The sequence below is a fragment of the Dreissena polymorpha genome, chromosome 13 (genome assembly GCF_020536995.1).
Source record: "Dreissena polymorpha isolate Duluth1 chromosome 13, UMN_Dpol_1.0, whole genome shotgun sequence".
NCBI classification, from domain to species: Eukaryota; Metazoa; Mollusca; class Bivalvia; order Myida; family Dreissenidae; genus Dreissena; species Dreissena polymorpha.
Window position 1 is genome coordinate 5,206,332 of NC_068367.1, and position 22,809 is coordinate 5,229,140.

Here is a 22,809-nt window from a genome sequence, read left to right on the forward strand (position 1 = left end):
TATACCCCTATATAGTATAAAGACTTTATACTATATAGGGGTATAATTTTTTTTTTATGAACATAAATAAATGGCTAAATAAATAAAAAAATTATACCCCTATATAGTATAAAGACTTTATACTATATAGGGGTATAATTTTTTTTTTATTTAGCCATTAGATTAGCTATATTGATAGAATTTCAAACTCCTGTGGTTTGATCAGTAATTTTTATAGGGGTAACAGCAATCGACTTCGATGAGGTACTTCACAAAATCCAATTGGACATCGGGTGAAGGTGCGGGTGACTGTACAGGTGCGGGGGGTCGGATGCTCCCAAAAATAAAATGTGACTTAAAATGTTCAACTTGTATGTACACTTTACATTGTTACTGATAGCCGATTACACCACCACTGCTGGCTGAAGAGCAGCCTTAAAACTGTCTACAGTGTCTAGCTGAAGCACTTGGTCAGGTAGGCGATTCCACGGGACAATAACTCGCGGGAAGAAGGAATGTTGATAAGCATTTATCTTACAGTGATAAGGAATGAATTTCATCTCGTGCCGAACTGATGGAACAGGCAGAATAGATGTTGGAACTGCAACTAGGTTGTGCACAACTTTATACATAAGTACTAAGTCAGCGTTGTATCTTCGTTTTTCCAAAGAAGGCCAATTCAACTCCTGGATCATAGATGTTACACTTCTAGGGTTCTGGTAATTAAACGGTTTGCCAAGTACGAATCTGGCGGCATTACGTTGGATTTGTTCAATTTGCGACACTTGTGTTTTTTGTTAAGGATTCCAAATTGTAGAGCTGTATTCCAATTTTGGTCTCACTAGTGTGTGGTAGGCGCGTTCTTTGACTCGTTTAGGACAATGTCTTAGATTGCGTTTCAAGAAACCTAAGGCACTGGAGGCCTTTGAGGTGATGTTGTCGATGTGTAGATTAAATTTCAGTTTTTCATTGAGTTCAACTCCCAAGTAGGGGTGGTTTTTAACAATTTCAAGTGACGTTCCTTGCATTTTATAGTCAAATTTTGAGATGTTTCTCTTTGTAGTTATATTCATGATTGCACATTTGTCAATGTTAAATTGCATTTGCCAGGTAGTACACCAGTTGACTAAGGTGTTTAAGTCGTTCTGAAGTAGACGATGATCATCTTTGGATCTTATTGGTGTATATACAACACAGTCGTCGGCAAATAGACGAATAGATGAAGAAATGTTTGTGGCAATGTCGTTTATGAACAAAAGAAATAATGTTGGTCCTAAAACGGTTCCCTGCGGCACGCCTGAAGTTACCTTGGATAGGTTAGAAGATTCGCCATCTATTACAACTTGCTGTAGTCGGTCATTTAAGAAATTGCTCACCCAGGACAAGGTGTTGTTACGTATGCCATAAAAGAACATTTTTTCGGCTAGTCTACGATGGGGGACTTTGTCTAACGCTTTAGCAAAATCGAGTATCGCCATGTCTACCTGAAGACCTTGGTTCATATGTTTGGAAATTTCATCAGTTGTCAGTAGTAATTGTGTCTCGCAAGATCTTTTAGTGCGGAACCCGTGTTGGTTTTCATGAAGTATGTTGTTAATATCTAGATGTTTCATAATTTGAGAGACAACTATATGTTCAAGCATTTTTGAGACGACTGCTGTCAGACTAACAGGTCTATAATTTGACGGTTTTGTTCTGTCTCCTTTTTTGAAGATAGGTACGATGTTGGCCTGCTTCCAGTCTTTTGGTATATCGTGGGTGTCTAGAGATTGTTGGTAAAGGTTCTGTAGGATTGGAGTTATTACTTCCGATGTTTCTTTTAGTGCAAAGATTGGCATTTTGTCTGGTCCACTTGCTTTTTTTACGTTTAGTCGTTTGATGTAGTTTGATACCCCTTGGGCTGTAACTTGAATATTTGGCATGGTTGGGTGTGGTGAACAACCTTTATTTGGAATGTTATCACGGTCTTCGTCAGTAAATACAGAGCAGAATTGTTCGTAAAGCATCTCGGCTTTGTCTTTCGCGCTTTCACCAATCCGTCCGTTGTTTTTTAAGGTTCCAATGCTCATAGTGTCCTGTTTCCTGGATTTAATATATTTATAAAAGTTTTTACCCGCTTTGTCATTTTCTGGGTCAATTAGCCTACTGATGTAATTGTAGTAAGATGTATGTAGTTCATTTCTGACAGTTTTTCTATATTTATGAAATGTTTCTTTGTCTTCGCTGCTTTGAGATTCCCTGGCCCTATTGTACAGTTTTTGCTTTTTATTTATCATCCGTTTCAATTTATGTGTCATCCATGGTATGTCTGGTTTTCCTTTCAGTACTTTTTTCGGGATGTTTCTTTCCATGGTTGAGAATAATGCGTCTTTGAAATTAGTCCAGTTTTCTTCTACTTTTTTTGATGAAGCCGTTTGAAGGTAGTTAACACTAAAATCTGACATATCTTTCCGGATTTTAATCCAATCTGCTTCTTTGTACTTAAAGATAGTTCTCGGGGCTTTCTTGCTAATAATCGGTTTAATGCTGGTAACAACTGATAGAATATCATGATCGCTCAATCCAATTGGAGGGCAGGTGATGTAGCGTTGTATTAGGGTTGGATGACTTGTGAGTAATAGGTCTAGTATCCTGCCTTGTCGGGTTGGTAGAGTGTTAATCTGCTCGAGTGAATTATTAGAGCTTATCTGGATTAGCTTATCACACTGAGCCTTGTCTCTTGCTCCAACGCATGTACCACCTACATCCCAATTGATGTCGCCAAGGTTAAAGTCGCCTCCTAAAAATATTTTCATGTTTTTGTAGTTTTGGTTGTTTTGTATGAAGGATAATGATTTGTTTAGTTCATCTAGTGCATCTGTTTTGGATTTTGGTTCTCTGTAGAATGCGCCGACAAGTACCGTTTCGTTAACCGATGTTGTGATTTTGGTCCATATGATTTCACAGTTAGAGTCTAAGTCTAAACATTCTTCAGCGGGTAGTTCTGGTCGTACCATTATCATGCCGCCTCCGCCGCCTTTGTCAATTAGTTCCTTCCTGTCTTTCCTAAATATTTGGTATTTATGTTCAGCTGGTATGTTTGGCGGTAAGATTTCTGCGTTTAAGTATTCGCTGTTAGTATGGGTTTCCGAGCCTATGATTATATCGGGTGCACAGCTCGATATGATGTTATAAAGTTCCGCTCTCTTGTTCCGTACACTTTGAAAGTTTATTACGAGCAATCTAAGATAGTTTTTATCTGCTTGCGTGATCGGGTCTTGATGGTTACTGTTACTGTCCTCACTGGATGGTTCAGGGACATAAGAGGTACCTAGGTATGATGATGTTGGTTCGCTTTCTATGCTATTTGAGTGCGAAGAAATAGTGTCGATGGTGATCTTTGAAATGTTGGAGGTTATGTCCTGTGTGATGTTACCGCGCTTAGGGGTTGATGAATAATATGCCTTGTTCGTAGTATAAGGTCCTACACTGCTGTGTTCTGTAGTTAGTATATCTGGGTTCAATGGTTGGAAAGGGTTTTCTATGGCGAAGCTATCTAAGTCAATACAATGGGATGACGAGAGGTTAGGGATTCCGCAAAGTAAACAAATCCAAGATACATTTGACTGATTAAGTGCCTTAAACGAGTCAGGTCCTATGTTTGCACATTTTGCATGGTACCAAATGTCACAGCCGTCGAAGGATTGTTTCGTTCATCTATTTCCGAAAAATGATCCGCTACTGGGGAAGATCTGTTACTGCCGACCAAACTGTATCCGAGCAGATAATGACAAATTGAGCTATACTAGGGCATATTTTTACATGAATTTTGCCATTACTAGGAAGTAATTTGACCTGTAAGCCATTTGTTCTTTAATGCTTTAGCTTGCATGGTGTAAATATGTATCGTTCAAACCCGGAGGGTCAGTAGCTGGGAGCTGGATTATTCAATTTATTGCAACTAAGATGTATTCTGTTTTCGTAAAAGCTCGAACTCAAAGCAATGTAGAAGAATTAAGCGCGTGTTACACGTCAAAATGCTTATTAACGAGATACTAACACTATGGTAAATTTATGTTAAGAATAAATAAGTAAAAAATCAACATAAAGTCATACGTGTCAATGTTCTGTTAAGCTTGATGATGAATCGAAAGCGCATAAAAAGGGACGTTCAGAGTCCAAACTAGTTGTTGTTGTTCTATTATATAGAGTGATGTCCCTTACACCCATTTTCCCGCAAAATGTCGTAATCGGAAGTCAACTTCATCAAGATGTAAGGAAGTGATAAGAATTGATACTTAATCTTTTTATCATATTTGAATGATAACATTCGCAATAGCGGTATTGTCATGCAATCTTGCACTTGATAATGATTCATAATCACATTACTTCAAGCCTAATGACTGTCACATTGTTCTAGTTTTAGTTCTCCAGTTTGGACTGTTATCATTGTCTGCATAGAAGTTGTCATAAAAGTATTATACCTAATACATCTGGTCATATGTTCTAATTAGATCTATACCACATTCTGTCAAAAGGTTAGATATATAAACGTGTCAATCACAAGCATTTGTTTGCTGTTTCTTGATTAACTAAAGAATAAGGTAAACTTTATATGAATAAAATACATGTTGCGTGTAACTATATAAATATGTCATTGACAGTGTCTTCTTTTTAGTATTGGATTTACTGGATTATTTATATTTACATCTCATTTTGAGAACCTTTGATATAGAGAGGGATTATACAGGATTCTGAACCAATTACAGATTTCAATTGTTCAATCTATTATTTTGCCAGCTTATATGGATGCTGGCAGCTGTTATTGCAATTAATATTGCTTTAATGCAAGTTTGATTAGTTAACTGGGTCTGTCTGTCTGTCTGTCTGTCTGTCTGTCTGTCTGTCTGTCTGTCTGTCTGTTTGATCTTTTAAACTTTGAAGAATTGGGCATTTATTTCGTTGCACCTCTCAGTCTGCCGTTGGACCATTTTGTGCAAAATGTTGGTTTCTGCATGATATTTAGAGAATGCTTTGACCTTTGATCAATAATACCCGAAAGGGGAGTTAGACAGTATAGATAGATAGATAGATAGATGATCGTCTTAATCATTAAGTTGGTTTCATGGGAGAAAAGAAAGATACTCTCACAGGTCAAAGGGGCTTGGAACAGGAATTTTGTTTCCACATGATACATAGAGAAGGCTTTGACACAATAATCCAAATAATGGTTTGCTGGTTACTCATGAGGAAAAGAAGACATTATAACATTCATTTTTGTGTTCGAAAAGGTCAAAGTTTTAGCTGACATGGGGAAACATGAAACTTGTTTTAACATATGATCATGTAAATAAGTATGCTAGCTGGTCTTGAATAAGGATCACCCCTAACAGTTTTAAAATCAATAGATCCAAGGTCTAGGTCACAGGGACATACACTTCTAACCCTTTACCACTTGGATATGTATTGACGCATTTGTAGTTTTGTAGTCCCTCAGAAATTTAAATTTATTTAAAGACCTTTCTTTCTAGATTCAAATTTTACAGGCTTCATTTCCAATCCTTAGATAATGATGAGCAGCAAACAGCATAAAACCTGAACAGACTGTGAGTTACTAGCAGATTGTTCTGGTTATATGCTGTTTGCACATAGCCATTTTCACTTTGCGTCTGAGAGAGAAAGGGTAAAGAAAATCTCTTTACATTTGCACATATAGACAACTTTGATACATGTGTCTATTTATGTACAAAACTGAAGTATTGCTATTGAATTTCAGCATGAGGATGCTGGTAGTGTCTATTCTCTGGCTAGGCCTGGTTGTGTGCTCAGAAGGCAAGGGTGCTTTGCGTGGAATGTTTCCTGACAAGTACCCGCCCATGAAACACACTGATGTCGACCCTGGTCAGCCTGTGTTCCTGTCACCGTATATTGAGAAAGGCCAGTTTGATCAAGGTATGACTGATTAAAAAAATAATTAATTAAGCCTTGCTATTAGAAAACAGGGCTCAATTCCTGTAAAGTGTCATGGCAAGGACAACCCTTACCTACTAAATCGGAAGCCAAGAGTGTTGTCCCTGATTTTCCTGTGTGGACGCAGGCTAATCTTGGACAGTACTGTACACATTTATCCATTAATGCCATTTTGCCAGCGCACAGCTCAAATCAATTTCATATTTAACTCGAGTATTCAAAAAAATATTTTTATAAATTTGTAAAACTTGCACAAATAAATTATATATCTAACTAGTATATTAAAACAAATATTTGTATAAATTCGTAAAACTTGCACTGTACATGTTGTCATGATGGATTTTTTTGTTTCAGCCCAGAAAGCCAGTCAGGTCGGCCCTATCCCAGGTGTGGACCAGCCCAGCTATGCAGGCTTCATCACTGTCAATGAGTCCATGGGTAGCAACATGTACTTCTGGTTCTTTCCAGCTCAGGTTGGTAAAAATGTTCACAAGTTGAAACTTGTATTTAAGAAAGGTTTTGAATTTATAAATTACAGCACAAGGTGTCACTATTTTTCAAATTTATGAAGATCAACTTAATTTACAAAACATTTATTTGTATTCATTCGTTCACAAATTGATGTTTTTTAATGGTAAATTATTACTCAATTTCTGCAAATTCCTGAACACAATTGAGACATTCAAGAATGCTTTTCTGGTAAAACCAGAGTTTTGATAGTTTTATCTTAAGAGAAATATTATTTGAACACCGACCTAACACAATAGCAACCATAAACAAGTCAGTACCTCAACCAGCGTATTGCTGGAGATAAATTTATGAGATCTTTTCTTTTACATTAGAGTCAACATTAATCAGTATCAAAATTCGCAGGGGCCCACTTGCAAAGGCCCCTCCCCCCAACCCAAATATGTTGGTGGGCCCTAAGGTAGATTCTCTTGGAAAACTCATATGTCCCTCAGTGTCCGACAAATTTCTTATTTTTCAGGTAGCCCACTGGGCTACCAATAAAAATATTTGGTAGCCCATGAAATTTTCCTACAAAATGATAAGAGGCAGGTTTTCATCTTTATTTTATTTCTTCATTTACATATACATAATATGTATACATACATATACATAATACAGCAAGTAGTCTGATGTACACAGTCAATATCATTAATTAATGTTACAGTACAGGTACCGTGTACTTAAATGTAAATGTACAAAAGAAAATCATAAACTACATGTAGATATTACATGTATGTGCACATGTATGTGTACTTAAATTCGGACAGCACGTTAAGTTGGAAACGTAAATAAAGCGTTTAGATGATCAATACGATTGACTGGTATGGTGTTAATCAATGAAATTGCCCTTTTTAACAACAAATACCGAGTTTCAAGAAATCAAGAGTATTAAATCATTTATTTACTTGTGTCCGACTTTAAGTACTGTCCGAATTTACGTATTGCATCCGTATGTTACGACACTTGTGTGCAGTCAGTATACAATACAATAATTGTTTCAATAATGAAGGAACTGATACAGTGTAGCGGTAACGATACAGCGTGATTACATTATATTTTATTAAGAGGAAATGTCAATGCCAAATAATTTGCGAGATACCCCGGTAATTTAGTTGAAATTCACAACGAAACTTTTAATGGAAATTAAATGATCTTAATTTTGTACCCGCTACGAAATTTTTATTTAGAAATAAATACACCCATGCCAATTTTTGCGCGCTTTTTATCTGGACAAAGATTTTCATTTATTTAATGTAGAATTTTGTAACCTAAAATAGCTGTACACAGCGCGTGCAAACCGTGGCAGGTGATTTACGCATGTTGCAATTGAACGGTCCTGATTTGGAGCTTATTTCATCATATCTTTAAATAGAACCATATGCCGAAATTCATTTGACACTTTAGAAAATTTCAAATATTTGTGTTTATGACTCTTATCATCTATATTACCCTCCCATAATTTGGTTTAAAAAATATAAATTGGGCATATATGGGATTATTGATTAACAGTCGATTAATCCAATTATTAATTGACAATGCAAACTTATTAGCAGGTGTTAACCGCGTTCACACAGTTGTTATTAATATTCATTTTCGGTTTCGTTACCGTTTTGAAGAATCCGCTATTGTTTTGATTTATTTAATGTTCGGCGACCCTGGATATTTAACGACATCATAAACGTTGTCGCTATTACTCATTGTTGCGGTTAACAAAGAATTCCAAACTGCGAAATGATGTTGCATCATGTGCGCCAACTATCCAACCGGCTCTCATTATATTATTAGCAGACGACAAATGTTGATTCTGATTGAATGATTAAAATACACTGTTACTGTTTACGACATTACCTCAAGTGATCGGTGACTGATTAGATAATTGATTGCACTTTGTTATCGGATTATAAGCAATACACGGTGTAGAAACGCATGGTCAGCGTGTTTATTCTACTAATGTCTGTCAATAAAACGGGCTACCGCTCTTATAGATTTATAGTAGCCCGCATACCCCTAGCCAGGGGGGGTGCGTTGGGTGCGTTTGCACCCAATCTTTTTGGACGAGTAAAAAAAGTGTACTATAAGTTGCACCCAACTTTATTGGACGCAAAACGGTTATTTATTTTTTCCAGGAACCCAGTGAGTCTTCGTATTTAAGCGTTAAAATAATGTTGTATTCAATATGCAACCGACAGGTCATAATATTTCTCGATTATGTCATTTCCAAGATAGCGCGTGATTTTTATTTACAAGTTTTAACCGTAGAATAGTTGAAATCAACAGAAGTTGTGACAGCAACATTTGAGATGATCTAAGAAGCCGGTCCCCGCAAAATGGAATCTGAATCTTTCTTACAAATAGATATTTGTTTTCTGTATAGTGCAAAATTATGAACCTGGCAATCTAATCCGTTTAAAATCGATACTTATTTATAGATAATTTGATACTAAATGATTGTTTTGTACTTTTGTCATCGTTATTAATGTCTATAACTGTAATAGATACCATAACAATATGTTGAAGCCTACTAATTGCGAGTTGTAATCCCAGTCCAATAACCTTTTTCGACAATTATCTAAATGGCTGGAAAAATAATTTGATTAACTTGAATAAATATATAACCTTTAAAATAAGAAAATAAATTTTAGATGATAATTAACGGAATGTTATGTCAGCTTCCGAAAACAGCTGAAATCAAAGGACACCCTTCGACTATTGCTGAAGACTTATGAGCCACTGGCTAATAACTTTGCATTAATACCACGATTTATAACAAGAACACATTGTGCACAGCATTTTCGACAAACTGAGTCTTTTTGTTATATCCCGTACAACTATTTTCGTATCCCCTAAAGGGTTTTCCAGCAAAAAATATCAGCTATGCTCAAGTTATGATATTTTTTTTGTTGAATGACAAGAAAACAAATCATTGTTACAGAGCAATGTAGCTTTTTTGTAGTTTACCAACACTTAATGGCATCTGTTCTGCTACACATACATAACTTTCCACAATGTTTTAATTATGTTAAACTTGACACTAGGAATGTCCTATTCTTAAAAAGTTGTTATAATGAATTTTAAACGTTATAACATATGATCAGATGGACGTTAACGTTTAGTTTTCATCAACTGTGACGGACCTTGAGCATATAATGGGCAAATAAGTTCATCTTTTTTCTTCAACATCCTGGTATACATTGTTAAGGACTTTGATACCATAGGGCCAGTAGTTTTTGGTTATAGGGTCTTAATGATGCCTAAAGCGTTATATGTTTCTGAAATTCGTTTAGAAAAAGATAGCTAATTTGTTAAAAAATAGTTAAAAAATAAATAAAGTAACCAGTTATACCATATTGATTTCTTTTTAGTATTGATGCACATAAGAGAAGACCCTGTTTTGTTAATCAGTGTTTGTTGAACAAATACACTATTAGCATGTTTAGAGCAAAGCTAGAGTGTTTTGATATTTTATACCGTTGTTATTGTTGATTTTACATTCTATAAATTTGTTGTTGCATATGCAAACAAAGTGTGTGCGCGCATACTAGGGTCGCGTTAAACACCGTATAAAATGATGTATATCCTTGACTGATTGAAAAAGGTGGTAATTGAAAAACGTGGTGGGGAATACATGTATGCTATATCATATTCATGTCGATCAGTCACTGAGTATGGTCAATGAAAGTGAAATTTCATATAAAAATGCTCTATAGCTTCAGTCTCTAAATACAGTTAAAAGTGACCAGAATGCAGGAGTTTACGTTTCATGTTCAAAATTCTCTAGGGGGAGGACCTCCAAAGCCACCGATTGCAGGAGGAACATCCCCTCCCGCACATACCCCCTTTGACACTTCGTTGCTCAATAACAATCGTCGATGGCAAAAATTCGCATCCCCCTTTTCAAAACCCTGGCTACGGGCCTGGCCCGGCGGGCGTCAGCTGGAAAATTTCAGTAGCCCGATGAAAAATTTCGGTAGCCCCCGGGCTCCGGGCATTGGATTTGTCGGACACTTGTCCCTTTTCAAAATGTATTGAAAGAATAAAGGCTGTCAACCATGAGCAGTTTTTTTTCTATTCCATCTTTGAATATTTTTTGTATTTTTGGTTAACCTTGTACTTCTCTGATATGCATTTTGACATGTTTATAGTCCATTAGTAAATCAAATTAAATGAAAGCATTTCTTACTAGATTCAATTCTTAAAGCTGTCATTTCCAACCCTTAGATAAGGATGAGCAGCAAGCTGCATAAAACCTGAACAGACTGCAGTTACTTGCAGGCTCTTCTGTTTTTTTTGCTGGTTGCACAAAGTCATTTTCACTTTGCTTCTGAGCTGGAAGATGTTAATGAGGCTGGTGACCCCTGTTTATTATTGCAGGATGGTGCTGCCGATGCCCCAGTTGTCCTGTGGCTGCAGGGGGGCCCAGGGGGATCATCTCTGTTTGGACTCTTCATTGAGAACGGACCCATCTTTGTTAATGAAGACATACAATGTAAGTCATGATAGACTCTTCATTGAGAACGGACCCATCTTTGTTAATGAAGACATACAATGTAAGTCATGATGGACTCTTCATTGGAACAGACCCATCTTTGTTAATGAAGACATACAATGTAAGTTATGATAGACTCTTCATTGAGAACGGACCCATCTTTGTTAATGAAGACATACAATGTAAGTCATGATGGACTCTTCATTGGAACAGACCCATCTTTGTTAATGAAGACATACAATTAAGTTATGATGGAGTCTTTATTGAGATCGGACCCATCTTTGTTAATGAAGACATACAATGTAAGTCATGATGGACTCTTAATTGAGAATGGACCCATCTTTGTTAATGAAGACATAAAATGTAAGTCATGATGGACTCTTCATTGAGAACGGGCCCATCTTTGTTAACCATGCAAGACATACAAAGTAAGTCATAATGGACTCTTCATTGGAACAGGCCTATCTTTGTTAACCATTGAAGACATGCAATTTAAGTCACAAGTAATTAATAATTGAGCCATGCTCTATGAAAACTGTGCTTAATGCATGTTTGTTAATTGTCGTCCTAGATTATTCTGTGCGGACTGCAAGGGCTAATCTGGGATGACACTTTACACCCATGCATTGGGATGACACTTTACACCCATGCATTGGGATGACACTTTACACCCATGCATTGGGATGACACTTTACACCCATGCATTGGGATGACACTTTACACCCATGCATTTGGATGACACTTTACACCCATGCATTGGGATGACACTTTACACCCATGCATTGGGATGACACTTTACACCCATGCATTGGGATGACACTTTACACCCATGCATTGGGATGACACTTTACACCCATGCATTGGGATGACACTTTACACCCATGCATTGGGATGACACTTTACACCCATGCATGAAACCCAATTACCCCATAACGAGGCTCAATGAGTCAGTTGGGTGTTTGTAAATGTGTTAATGAAAATATTCCCTAAAATAACTTGGACACTGTAATAAAATGGCGAGTAAAAAGTTGTAAAGCTGATTGCCGTAAAAAAGGAAATCTTTGTGTAACATTCTTGATGAAATCAACAGTATGATATTTACTTGATCATTTGAAAATTTATCAACATCATGCTGTTGACTGTGTGAGCCATGCTATTGGCTTTCTTCAACATTTGGAAAGGGATTATCTTGGTGTTAAAACATTGTATAGAAAACAGATTAATGGGGGATAATATTGAACGGTGATAATTATATGTTAATATTGCTTTTTAAGAAGAATATTTTTGTATTGTTTGTAGGGGCAATTAGTTTAATGCTAAACTAGTAAGCAAGGCAATACAAAAAAATAGTTCAATGTAATTTGTATAATTTTATTGATAAAAATAAACAACAACAATATATAATCTTTGAAAACCTTTGCAATTGGTTTGTCAGCAAGTATCATTCAGTATTAAGTTATGTATTTGTCTTTCTGTCAGTTGTGAAGCGAGACATAACCTGGAACATTAAATACTCCATGCTGTACATTGACAACCCAGTCGGTACAGGGTTCAGCTTTACTGGGACTGATGACGGCTATGCCAAGAATGAGGTGGACGTCGCTAGGGACCTGTACAGGTGAGCAAGTTGCTAGGGACCTGTACAAGTGAGATTGTTGCTAGGGACCTGTACAGGTGAGCAAGTTGCTAGGGACCTGTAAAGGTGAGCTTGTTGCTAGGGACCTGTACAGGTGAGCTCGTTGCTAGGGACCTATACAGGTGAGCAAGTTGCTAGGGACATGTACATTTAAATTCAGGTAAATTCATAAGTTAAACATTGAAAATGTAGTCTTCTGGTATTGCCATGTTTCTTGTAAGAAATGATTTTCTAAAACCTAGCTAATCTGTTGAACCTTTTAGTTCATATCTCAATGTTTGGTAATCTTATTAGTCCCCTACCGGTGAAACCAGAGAGGGACTTATTGTTTGCGCTCCGTGTGTCTGTCAGTCTGTCACACTTTTCTGGATCCTGCGATAACTTTAAAAGTTCTTTATATTTGTTCATGAAACTTGAAATATGGACAGATGGCAAAATGAAAATTATGCACGTCATTTCATTTTGTTCCTATGTCAAGAATTCTGGTTGCTATTTCAACAAATAAACTAGAAATATTGCTGAAAATGGTGGATCCTGCAATAACTTTAAAAGTTCTTCATATTTTTTCATCAAACTTGAAACATGGATAGATGGCAATATGTAGATTATGCACATCATTTCATTTTGTTCCTATGTCAAGAATTCTGGTTGCTATGGCAAACATCATTTAACCTTTGATGAAAATATGTTTGTTTTTTGTTACTAACATTGTATTTGTTAGTATGATTGTGATAAGCTACTTTATTTACCATGATCAACTTAAAACATTGAGTTAGGGAGAAATCGCCTTATAGTGGGAAGAAATTGAAAGGTCTGTTAGCCGTCTAGTCTGTTTTTGTCTTTGTAGTTACATTTTTGTGCCTGTATTTTATGTAACTTCAAGTATCATTAAATCATGTATTAAATCATGTATAAATATTTCACAGAACACCATCATGAAATCATTACGGTACATTTCTGCATGGTTCAGTTATAACTATGAAAATCATCGTCAAAATTGAAATTAATAACAATTCTTCCATGTAATTAACCCATTTATGCCTAGCGTCTAGAAAAATGGCCTTGAAAAACAGCGCACACCCAGATGAGATGCCACATGATGCAGATGGGAGAATCCACTAGGCATAAATGTAATAAACATCTATACATGTGTATGTGTTTCTTATTTGCAGCTGCCTGACCCAGTTCTTCCAAGCCTTCTACCAATACAAGAACAATCCTTTCTATGTGACTGGAGAGGTCAGTAAAAATACAAAAAAACACATTCTAGTTTTGCAATGCTTTATGGGTTTGATAACAAGCTATTAAATAACGTTTTTAGGAGATATCACTATCAATTTTTTTAAATATTAGCTCTATGTTTTTCATCTGTCTGTTTACAAAAGCGTAATTCTCTGAACATCTTTGCAATAATTTAATATGCATTACTGGTGTTTTAAAACATTTGAAAGTCTACGCACAAATAAATGATCTAAGAAACTGAATCAAATTATCAAACTCAAATTTTCCGTTAGAAATGTTTAGAATACAGGCTCGATTTTATTCACTTTTTATGCAGCCATACAGAAATATAAATCAAGCCACGTGATGGAGGTTAGTAATTTTGAGCGATGTTCTGGTAAAACTGGGCTTATTGCATGTGCATTAAGTGTCGTCCCAGATTAGCCTGTGCATTCCACACAGACAAATCAGGGATGGAACTTTCGTCCTAAACTAAATTTTCGCTAAGAAGAGACTTACTATAAATGAAATACACCTTAAATCTGGTAGAACACTAAACAAACATGCATTAGGCACTTACAACCATGCTCAAGTTGCTGATACTTTGTCTTGTACTTCATTTGTAGTCGTATGCCGGGAAGTATGTGCCAGCCATCAGTTACAAGATCCATATGGAGAACCATAGTCCTTTTGTGAAGCAATGGATCAATCTGCAGGGGCTGGCGATAGGGGACGGGCTGTGTGACCCAGAAACTGTAAGTACATGGGCCATATGCCAGAAATACACTAAAATATTGTTTGTAGTCTTAATTGTCCCCATTTTTATTAAGTATTTTATCCCTTGTACTTGTATTCACTTCTGCATATTTTCCACTAATCATCAATATATTAATAGCAGCTACATTTGTATTAATATTACTGCAGTGGATTGGGCTAATATTACTGCATTGGGTTGGACATCATAGCTGTTCAAACAAAATATACCTTTTTACTAAACCCGAGTCCTGTTTTGATAATGTTAGTCATGTTAAGTTTGTTATCTGTCAGAATACAAAAATAGAACTTAATGTGGTCCACACAAAATATGCTGTCTGCTTTCAGATTTTAAATTAACCTGTTTTACTATTGCTATGCTGTCTCATTTCTTATCTGAAATATCTTATCTGAAATATTGTTGCTTTACTAGGGCCATGCTGTCTCCTATAATATCTAAGGAAAATTCTACTTTACTATGGCTATGTTGTTTCAGATATGAATTTTATCACATGCTATACCCTGTTTCCCATGTAATACAACCATTACATATTTTTTATATTAAACATGTGTAATACAACATTTTTAAGCGTTTTCAATGGCTAGTTTTTGTTTATTGACCAATCGCATTTTGTTATTTTGCTTAAATGACATTGCAACGTCTAATGACGTCACGAAATGTTTACAACATTCTGGATTTATCATTATGTTTGCATATATTTAATCAATATGCTCATTTAAAAGCATGTGATAAAAAAGATCTGACACTCGTTTTCATATCATACCATATTTTATTAAACTCATCCAGGAAATTCGTTAGTAAGCTTGCCAAAGGCTCGCTTACTTACAAAATTCCTGAACTCATTTAATAAAATTGGCATGATATGACAACTCGTGCCAGATCCTATATGTATAATGCGTGTGCTTTACAAGGCCTATGCTGTCTTGTTACAGATGATGCTCCAGTACGCAGACTTCATGTTCCAGATAGGCATGTTGGATGAGAACCAGCGCGACTACTTCCAGGGCTACGCTAAAATGGCCGTGGAGCACATCCAGAACAAAGACTTCCTTAAAGCCTTTAATGTAAGATTGCATTGAGAACACACTGTTTGTTGAGTATATACTACTTGCTGGGGATGATTTGTGTCTTGTTCTGAGAAAACGGGGCTTAATGCATGTGCGTAAAGTGTCATCCCAGATTAGCCTTACACTTTCCTCTTTTATGGTATTTTTTGTTTAGAGGAATTTCCTTTTTTTTCCGAAATTATAGTTTCAGCGGAAAGTGTTGTCCCTGATAAGCCTGTGCGGACTGCACAGGCTAATCTGGGACGACACTTTACGCACATGCATTAAGCCCAGTTTTCTCTGAACGCGACTCATTTTATGAAACCTATTTTGTGACTTGAAAACTATTACTTGAACTTAGAAGATCAATCTAGAACCAATGTTTATTATGTCACAAATAAAAAAATATACATTTGATGCAAGATTTGCTGTAGTGTGTTTATTAACCTGAAACATTGCTTTATTGCTAGTAAATTTTCAAAAAGAAACTAATTGATTTATACTTTAAGGACAATCTAAACTGAATAGAACAAGAGCTTTTTAATTGATTATTCTAGCATGATATGAAAATAATTTTACAAACGCAAATTTAAAAGATAAGAAGCGTTGTAAAATAGTCAGTAAACAAGACCTTAATTACATAAAAAATTTTAGAATTATGTTTGAATTAGTAAGCTTATGTAAGAATCTAAATACTGTTTTTCTTTTTGTGTTGTCAATCTGTAAATAAACCATGTATCTAGATGATTTAAGGCTGTTTATTTAAATGCAAGTTTTGTGTCACCAGTTACTGTAAGTAAGCTCATCACTGAAGAGATTATTTGAGTCGCGTTCTGGGAAAACTGGGCTTAATGCATGTGCGTAAAGTGTCTTCCGCTTTTATGGTATTTTTTTGTTTAAAGGAAGTCTCTTCTACATGAAAATCCAGTTAAGGCGGAAAGTGCAGTCCGCACAGGCTAATCTGGGACGACACTTTACGCACATGCTTTATGCCCAGTTTTCTCAAAACGCGACTCACATTATTGTAAATTAATTATTACTGTCAGTTTTATATGCCTGTTTCAGGTATTTTCTGAGCTCATACTTAGTGGTCGCTATAGTTACTTTGGTAATGCCACCCAGACTGAAGATTACTACAACATTCTAAGAACAAAGGTGTGTTTGATTCACATATTTATCATGGCTGTGCTTGATTTTCCAACCGTGTGTTTCAGATCTTTGACTTCTTACTGAATGGCGACATTTATCCATACAGGCCGTACTTCTACAATGTGACCCAAACTAACAATTACTACAATTTCTTGCTAACAGAGGTATTTACAAAGATAAATTCCATATTTGTCAATTTTTATGCCCCCAGTAGGTTGGCATATAGCAGTTTGAACTGTCCGTCAGTCAGTATGTCAGTCAGTATGTCTGTCCAAAAAAACTTTAGCATTGGCCATAACTTTTTCAATATTCAAGATAGCAACTTGATATTTGACATGCATGTGCATCTCATGAAGCTGCACATTTTGAGTGGTGGAAGTTTAAGGTCAAGGTCATCCTTCAAGTTCAAAGGTCAAAAAAACAAAACTTTTTTCAAAGCAGCATTCTCATGAAGCTGCACATTTTGAGTGGTGGAAGTTCAAGGTCAAGATCATCCTTCAAGGTCAAAGTTCAAAACACAAAATTTTTTTTTTAAGCGGCGCAATAGGGGGCATTGTGTTTCTGACAAGCACATCTCTTGTTACTTATTACTATTTAGTTTTGGTATTGTCCGTCAGTCCGTGCCTCAAACCGTCAAAAAAAAATCTGGGCTATATTTCACTATAAACTATAAAAGATTTCCACATGAAACTTAATGGGTGTACACTACACTTTCTTAAATCTAAGTATTTGTTCTTTGATGTTTTTTATGATGTCACTTGTTATGCCCCCGGTAGGGTGGCATATAGCATTTGAACTGTCTGTCCGTCCGTCCGAAAACTTTAACATTGGCCATAACTTTTGCAATATTGAAGATAGCAACTTGATATTTGGCATGCATGTGTATCTCATGGAGCTGCACATTTTGAGTGGTGAAAGGTCAAGGTCATCATTCAAGGTCAAAAGTCAAAAAATACAATCCAAGGGAAGAAATTAGCTTTAAAAGGGAGATAATTTCTAAACCTGCCAAATGATATATTGAAATTTTATTTCAACGCGGGGCAATAGGGGGCATTGTGTTTCTGACAAACACATTTCATGTCTGAGTAATATTTCAGATACTTTACTAGATTTAATCATGAAACTACATGGGTGTATGAATATCAATGATTAAAAGTGCCATGCATAAATACCATAACCCTACACTTGCTAAAAAAAAAGAGTTATTGTCCATAGATAGGATTCAACTTTACATGTACATTGAAGGAATTGCACCCATCCGTAAACGTTATTTATCTGGCGGGGACATCAATTCGACTAATTTGCTTGTTTTTGTTGCGTTTGTCATGTTCCTGCTTGCTTATTTCTTGCCTGATTTTAGATGTTGACGAAATTTCTGTTGTTAATAATTGTTTGTACCGTATTATATTGATAAAATTTTCTGAAAATATGACATCCCTCTGAAATAATGTCAACATTTTTCTTTTATTCTTTATATCAACCCTGTTAAGTTTATTATTAGCAACAATATTTAAGCCTCACTCTGGAAAAATGGAGTTTAATGCATGTGCGTGAAGTGTCTTTCCTATTAATGCATGTGCGTGAAGTGTCTTTCCTATTAATGCATGTGCGTGAAGTGTCTTTCCTATTAATGCATGTGCGTGAAGTGTCTTTCCTATTAATGCATGTGCGTGAAGTGTCTTTCCTATTAATGCATGTGCGTGAAGTGTCTTTCCTATTAATGCATGTGCATGAAGTGTCTTTCCTATTAATGCATGTGCGTGAAGTGTCTTTCCTATTAATGCATGTGCGTGAAGTGTCTTTCCTATTAATGCATGTGCATGAAGTGTCTTTCCTATTAATGCATGTGCATGAAGTGTCTTTCCTATTAATGCATGTGCATGAAGTGTCTTTCCTATTAATGCATGTGCATGAAGTGTCTTTCCTATTAATGCATGTGCGTGAAGTGTCTTTCCTATTAATGCATGTGCGTGAAGTGTCTTTCCTATTAATGCATGTGCGTGAAGTGTCTTTCCTATTAATGCATGTGCATGAAGTGTCTTTCCTATTAATGCATGTGCGTGAAGTGTCTTTCCTATTAATGCATGTGCGTGAAGTGTCTTTCCTATTAATGCATGTGCGTGAAGTGTCTTTCCTATTAATGCATGTGCATGAAGTGTCTTTCCTATTAATGCATGTGCATGAAGTGTCTTTCCTATTAATGCATGTGCGTGAAGTGTCTTTCCTATTAATGCATGTGCATGAAGTGTCTTTCCTATTAATGCATGTGCATGAAGTGTCTTTCCTATTAATGCATGTGCGTGAAGTGTCTTTCCTATTAATGCATGTGCGTGAAGTGTCTTTCCTAATCCTTATTTTTATATGGAGAGACTTTATTTTAACAAAATATACCATAAAAGCGGAAAGTGTCTTCCCTGATTAGCTTGTACGAACTGAACAGTTTAACGACACCTCTTTGCAACACGTACTCATATGAGCACTTTGTTAACCCTTTGCATGCTGGGAAATTTGTTGTCTGCTAAAATGTCGTCTTCTGAATTTCTAAAATTAGCGTTTTCTTGGATTTTTTTCAAAGAATACTATCAGAATAGCAGTTTGGATCCAAACTGTTTGCAAAGGCCTTTAAAATTTGGTTCCAGCGCTGATACCAATATCTTTTCTGTTGCAGGAGCCAGAAGACTTTGCCTACTACGGTCAGGCCCTGGCTGACCCTGCAGTGAGGAATGCCATCCACGTTGGTAACCTGACCTACAACAGCGGGGATCAGGTGGAGAAACATATCATCAATGACATCATGGACACAGTAAAACCATGGGTGGCAGTACTCATGGATAACTATAGGGTAAGTACATCATGGACACAGTAAAACCATGGGTGGCAGTACTCATGGATAACTATAGGGTAAGTACATCATGGACACAGTAAAACCATGGGTGGCAGTACTCATGGATAACTATAGGGTAGGTACATCATGGACACAGTAAAACCATGGGTGGCAGTACTCATGGATAACTATAGGGTAAGTTCAGGCGGGTTCTGGGAAAGCTGAGATCAATACATGTGTGTTAAGTGTCATCCCAGTCCAAGTACAGCCTGTGCAGTCTGCAAAAGTCAGGGACCACACTTTCTGCTATAATGGTAATTTAAGTTTAAATCAATTCACCTTAGCCAAATTCCAGTATAGGCTGAATGTGTTGTCCCTGATTAGCCTTTGCTAATGACACAGAATAATCTAGGATGACACTTTACACACATGCATTAAGCCCTGTTTTCTCAGAGCTTGGCCCATGCAGGGCAGAAATTCCTACACACATTGTATTTAAAGAGAGTGTATTTAAAGAGAGTTCGTTAAAACATGAAATACCATTAAAACAAAAAGGAGGTTTTGGATTAGCCTGTCTCATTTGCATGAACTCATTCAGGGTCACACTTAAAGCTCAAATCTGTGTTTCCTATGAAAAGCTTCATATATTTTCAGGTTATGATGTACACCGGTCAGCTGGACATTATCGTTGCCATCCCTCTGACGGAGGCATTTCTGTTGACCGTCCCCTGGAAGGGGCTGGAGGCATACAAGGCTGCTGATAGGATGGTCTGGAGGATCAACCCTGGGGACAGGGAGGTGGCCGGCTATGTACGACAGGTCGACGACACCTTCTATCAGGTAATGGCTGGCTATATACGACAGGAGGACAGGTTCTCAGGTAATTGCCGGCTATGTACGACAGGTTAACACCTTCTATCAGTAAATGGCCAGCTATGTATGACAGGTTAACACCTTCTATCAGGTAATGGCCGGCTAGGTACGACAGGTTGACACCTTCTATCAGGTAATGGCTGGCTTTGAACAACAGGTTGACACCTTTTATCAGCAAATTGCAGGCTACGTTAGACAGATATTTCATAATAATGTGATACTCTATGATATTGGGGCTAAATGCGTGTGAGTCAATTGATGTCCCAGATAAGCCTGAGCTCTAAGAACTGGTTACCCATGGTTACCCAGCTATCCCAGGAAAAAATTGATTTGGTGAACGTACTGCTTTGATATGACTGAAAATCGAACTAAATATTATTAAAAAACAATCCAAGTCATTAAACCTGTTATGTTATGCTTTTGTTTTCAGGTTATAGTGCGTGGTGGAGGTCACATTCTACCATATGATCAGCCTGCGAGAAGCTTGGACATGATTGACAGATTCATCAACAACAGGGGCTTCCATTAATCACATCTTTACAATATTCAGCACCATTTGCCATCCTATCATACAGCAACTAATATGTGATTATGGAAACTATGATGACTGAATAGTTTCATATAAATATCATTGTATCATGTGATAAATTATTGGACAATGATAAAAGTTGATACTAGATATGGTTGCTAAGACAATTTTTTATGGGAACATTGTACTGTTAACTAAACTTGATACTGGAAAACAGTCAGTTAGGGAAATATCCATAGCAAAACAGCATCTCTTTCCCTTTCGCTCTCATTTGCTTTGTACCCTCAAATAGTTGATCCTCACTCTGGGAAAACAGGGTTTAATGCATGTCCATAAAGTGTTGTCTCAGCCTGTGCAGTATAATCTGGGACAACACTTGTCATTTCAATCGATTTGTTGGATAAGCCTGTGCATACTGCATGACACCTGTTACAACACTTTAGGCACATGCATAAAGCCTGTGCATACTGCATGACACCTGTTACTACACTTTAGGCACATGCATAAAGCTCCATTTTCTCCGATACATTCCCTGGATTAAGCTTATTGTTAAAACATGTTAGCAGACTAGTCTTGCTAATCTGTCTGTCCCTTTCAAGCACACTGACTTAGTGAACCTATATCTTTCCCTAAATTGGTACATCCTAAACATTGTACATGATAGACCATGATATCCACCTGTAGTTGCAGTTTAATTGAGGCATTGCAGCAATTATAACGATAATGATTAGGATGTGGTATCTAAACTGATTAAAAAGTATGTATTATATAGGACAAGACACATTACATGCATTGCTATTTGAACATAATTTGCGATTATGTACTTCAACATTGACTTGTTGTTCCTGTATTTATTTGTTGATTGTTTGCACCATATTTTAAGAGAACTTATTTTATATAAATAAACTGTTTTAAAACTGTATGTTTGTACATGCTTATATTTTTAACAGTAGTGAATGGTTGAGTTGGTAGGCAATTGTACTACTGGTATATCATAGTGTTTTTTATACGCACTGCTATGTGATAATAGTCAGTTGTCTGCTCACCTGTTGAGGTACAATTTAAGTCCATCTACTTCTCGTGGGTTAAACATGCTTTGGCATACAAGAGTATACAATAGTTACAAGAGTAATTTATCTCTGCCTTTTGTTTGTATAGTCGTTTATATTTCGCCATTTTGAACAATAGTTTGATCACATAACATTCAGTGAACCAACATATTTTTTTCCTGTGCGAGCTCTTTTATCAGTACTAATTGCTCGTACTTACGGCAGTAACTGAACCATAGGTAAAGAAAGAATGGCAGTAGAAAGTATCTCATGACCAATTCCTACACACGTTATGTGGTTTGCAGTCACTAGGCATTAGCTGTTACGCACCCACCCCCATGGTTCATTTGTTATACAGAATAACAAAACAAAAACAAGAGCTGTGTTTGTGAAACACAATGCCTCCTACTGCGCGCTTTGAAGCCATATCTTTGACCTTGAAGGAAGACCTTGACCTTTCTCCACTCAAAATTTACAGCCCCATGAGATACACATGCATGCCAAATATCGAAGTTGCTATCTTCAATATTGCAAAAGTTATGACGAAGCCTTCAGTTTGTGACACATAAAATGACAGACAGGCCTAAAACAATATACCCCCGATCATTCGATCCGGGGCATAACAGTATAGAGGAACAAATGGTATTTATATAAACTATATTTAAGTGTCATGAATACTGACCTGCTCCATAGCTTTCTCCTTTCCAAGGGGAATTGAATCATCGGAATTTTAACTGGGAATCGGCCACCTCAATACCGTAATACATGCCAGGTTAAACATAG

The 22,809-nt window shown here is 36.6% G+C and overlaps 2 protein-coding genes across 7 annotated transcripts in view; one reads left to right on the plus strand and one right to left on the minus strand.

Annotated features, from left to right (window-relative positions):
- The window catches only part of LOC127855430 (probable proline iminopeptidase), a 22,692-nt gene extending 18,481 nt beyond the window's left edge, over window positions 1-4,211 (minus strand). Inside the window, exon 1 of one of the 2 annotated variants that reach the window (XM_052391003.1) lies at window positions 4,075-4,211. In XM_052391003.1, coding sequence (XP_052246963.1) covers window positions 4,075-4,117 — 43 coding nt within the window. In that variant the 5' untranslated portion in view covers window positions 4,118-4,211. The remainder of the gene's footprint in view (window positions 1-4,074) is intronic. The other variant, XM_052391004.1, reaches the window with a different exon arrangement.
- Window positions 4,174-21,897, plus strand: LOC127855426 (probable serine carboxypeptidase CPVL). Of its 5 annotated transcripts, none has more exons than XM_052390972.1 (12): window positions 4,174-4,231; window positions 5,735-5,910; window positions 6,283-6,401; window positions 10,810-10,924; window positions 12,404-12,542; window positions 13,733-13,799; window positions 14,408-14,536; window positions 15,489-15,620; window positions 16,817-16,915; window positions 19,420-19,593; window positions 20,230-20,415; window positions 20,879-21,897. In XM_052390972.1, the coding sequence occupies exons 2-12, from the start codon at window positions 5,736-5,738 to the stop codon at window positions 20,975-20,977; spliced, it is 1,434 nt and encodes a 477-aa protein (XP_052246932.1). In that variant the 5' UTR covers window positions 4,174-4,231; window position 5,735; the 3' UTR covers window positions 20,978-21,897. The 5 variants fall into 5 exon arrangements, with proteins under 5 accessions (XP_052246932.1, XP_052246933.1, XP_052246931.1 ...); XM_052390973.1 differs by lacking the exon at window positions 4,174-4,231 and adding an exon at window positions 4,299-4,433; XM_052390971.1 differs by lacking the exon at window positions 4,174-4,231 and adding an exon at window positions 4,332-4,496.
- Window positions 21,898-22,809: the final 912 nt, after the last annotated feature.

Coding starts and splice junctions, on each gene's coding strand:
- LOC127855426 (XM_052390972.1), top strand. CDS start 5,736: ATGAGGATGCTGGTAGTGTCTATTCTCTGGCTAGGCCTGGTTGTGTGC. Junction 6,402..10,809: donor TCTGGTTCTTTCCAGCTCAG/GTTGGTAAAAAT, acceptor TTATTATTGCAG/GATGGTGCTGCCGATGCCCC. Junction 12,543..13,732: donor GTCGCTAGGGACCTGTACAG/GTGAGCAAGTTG, acceptor TCTTATTTGCAG/CTGCCTGACCCAGTTCTTCC.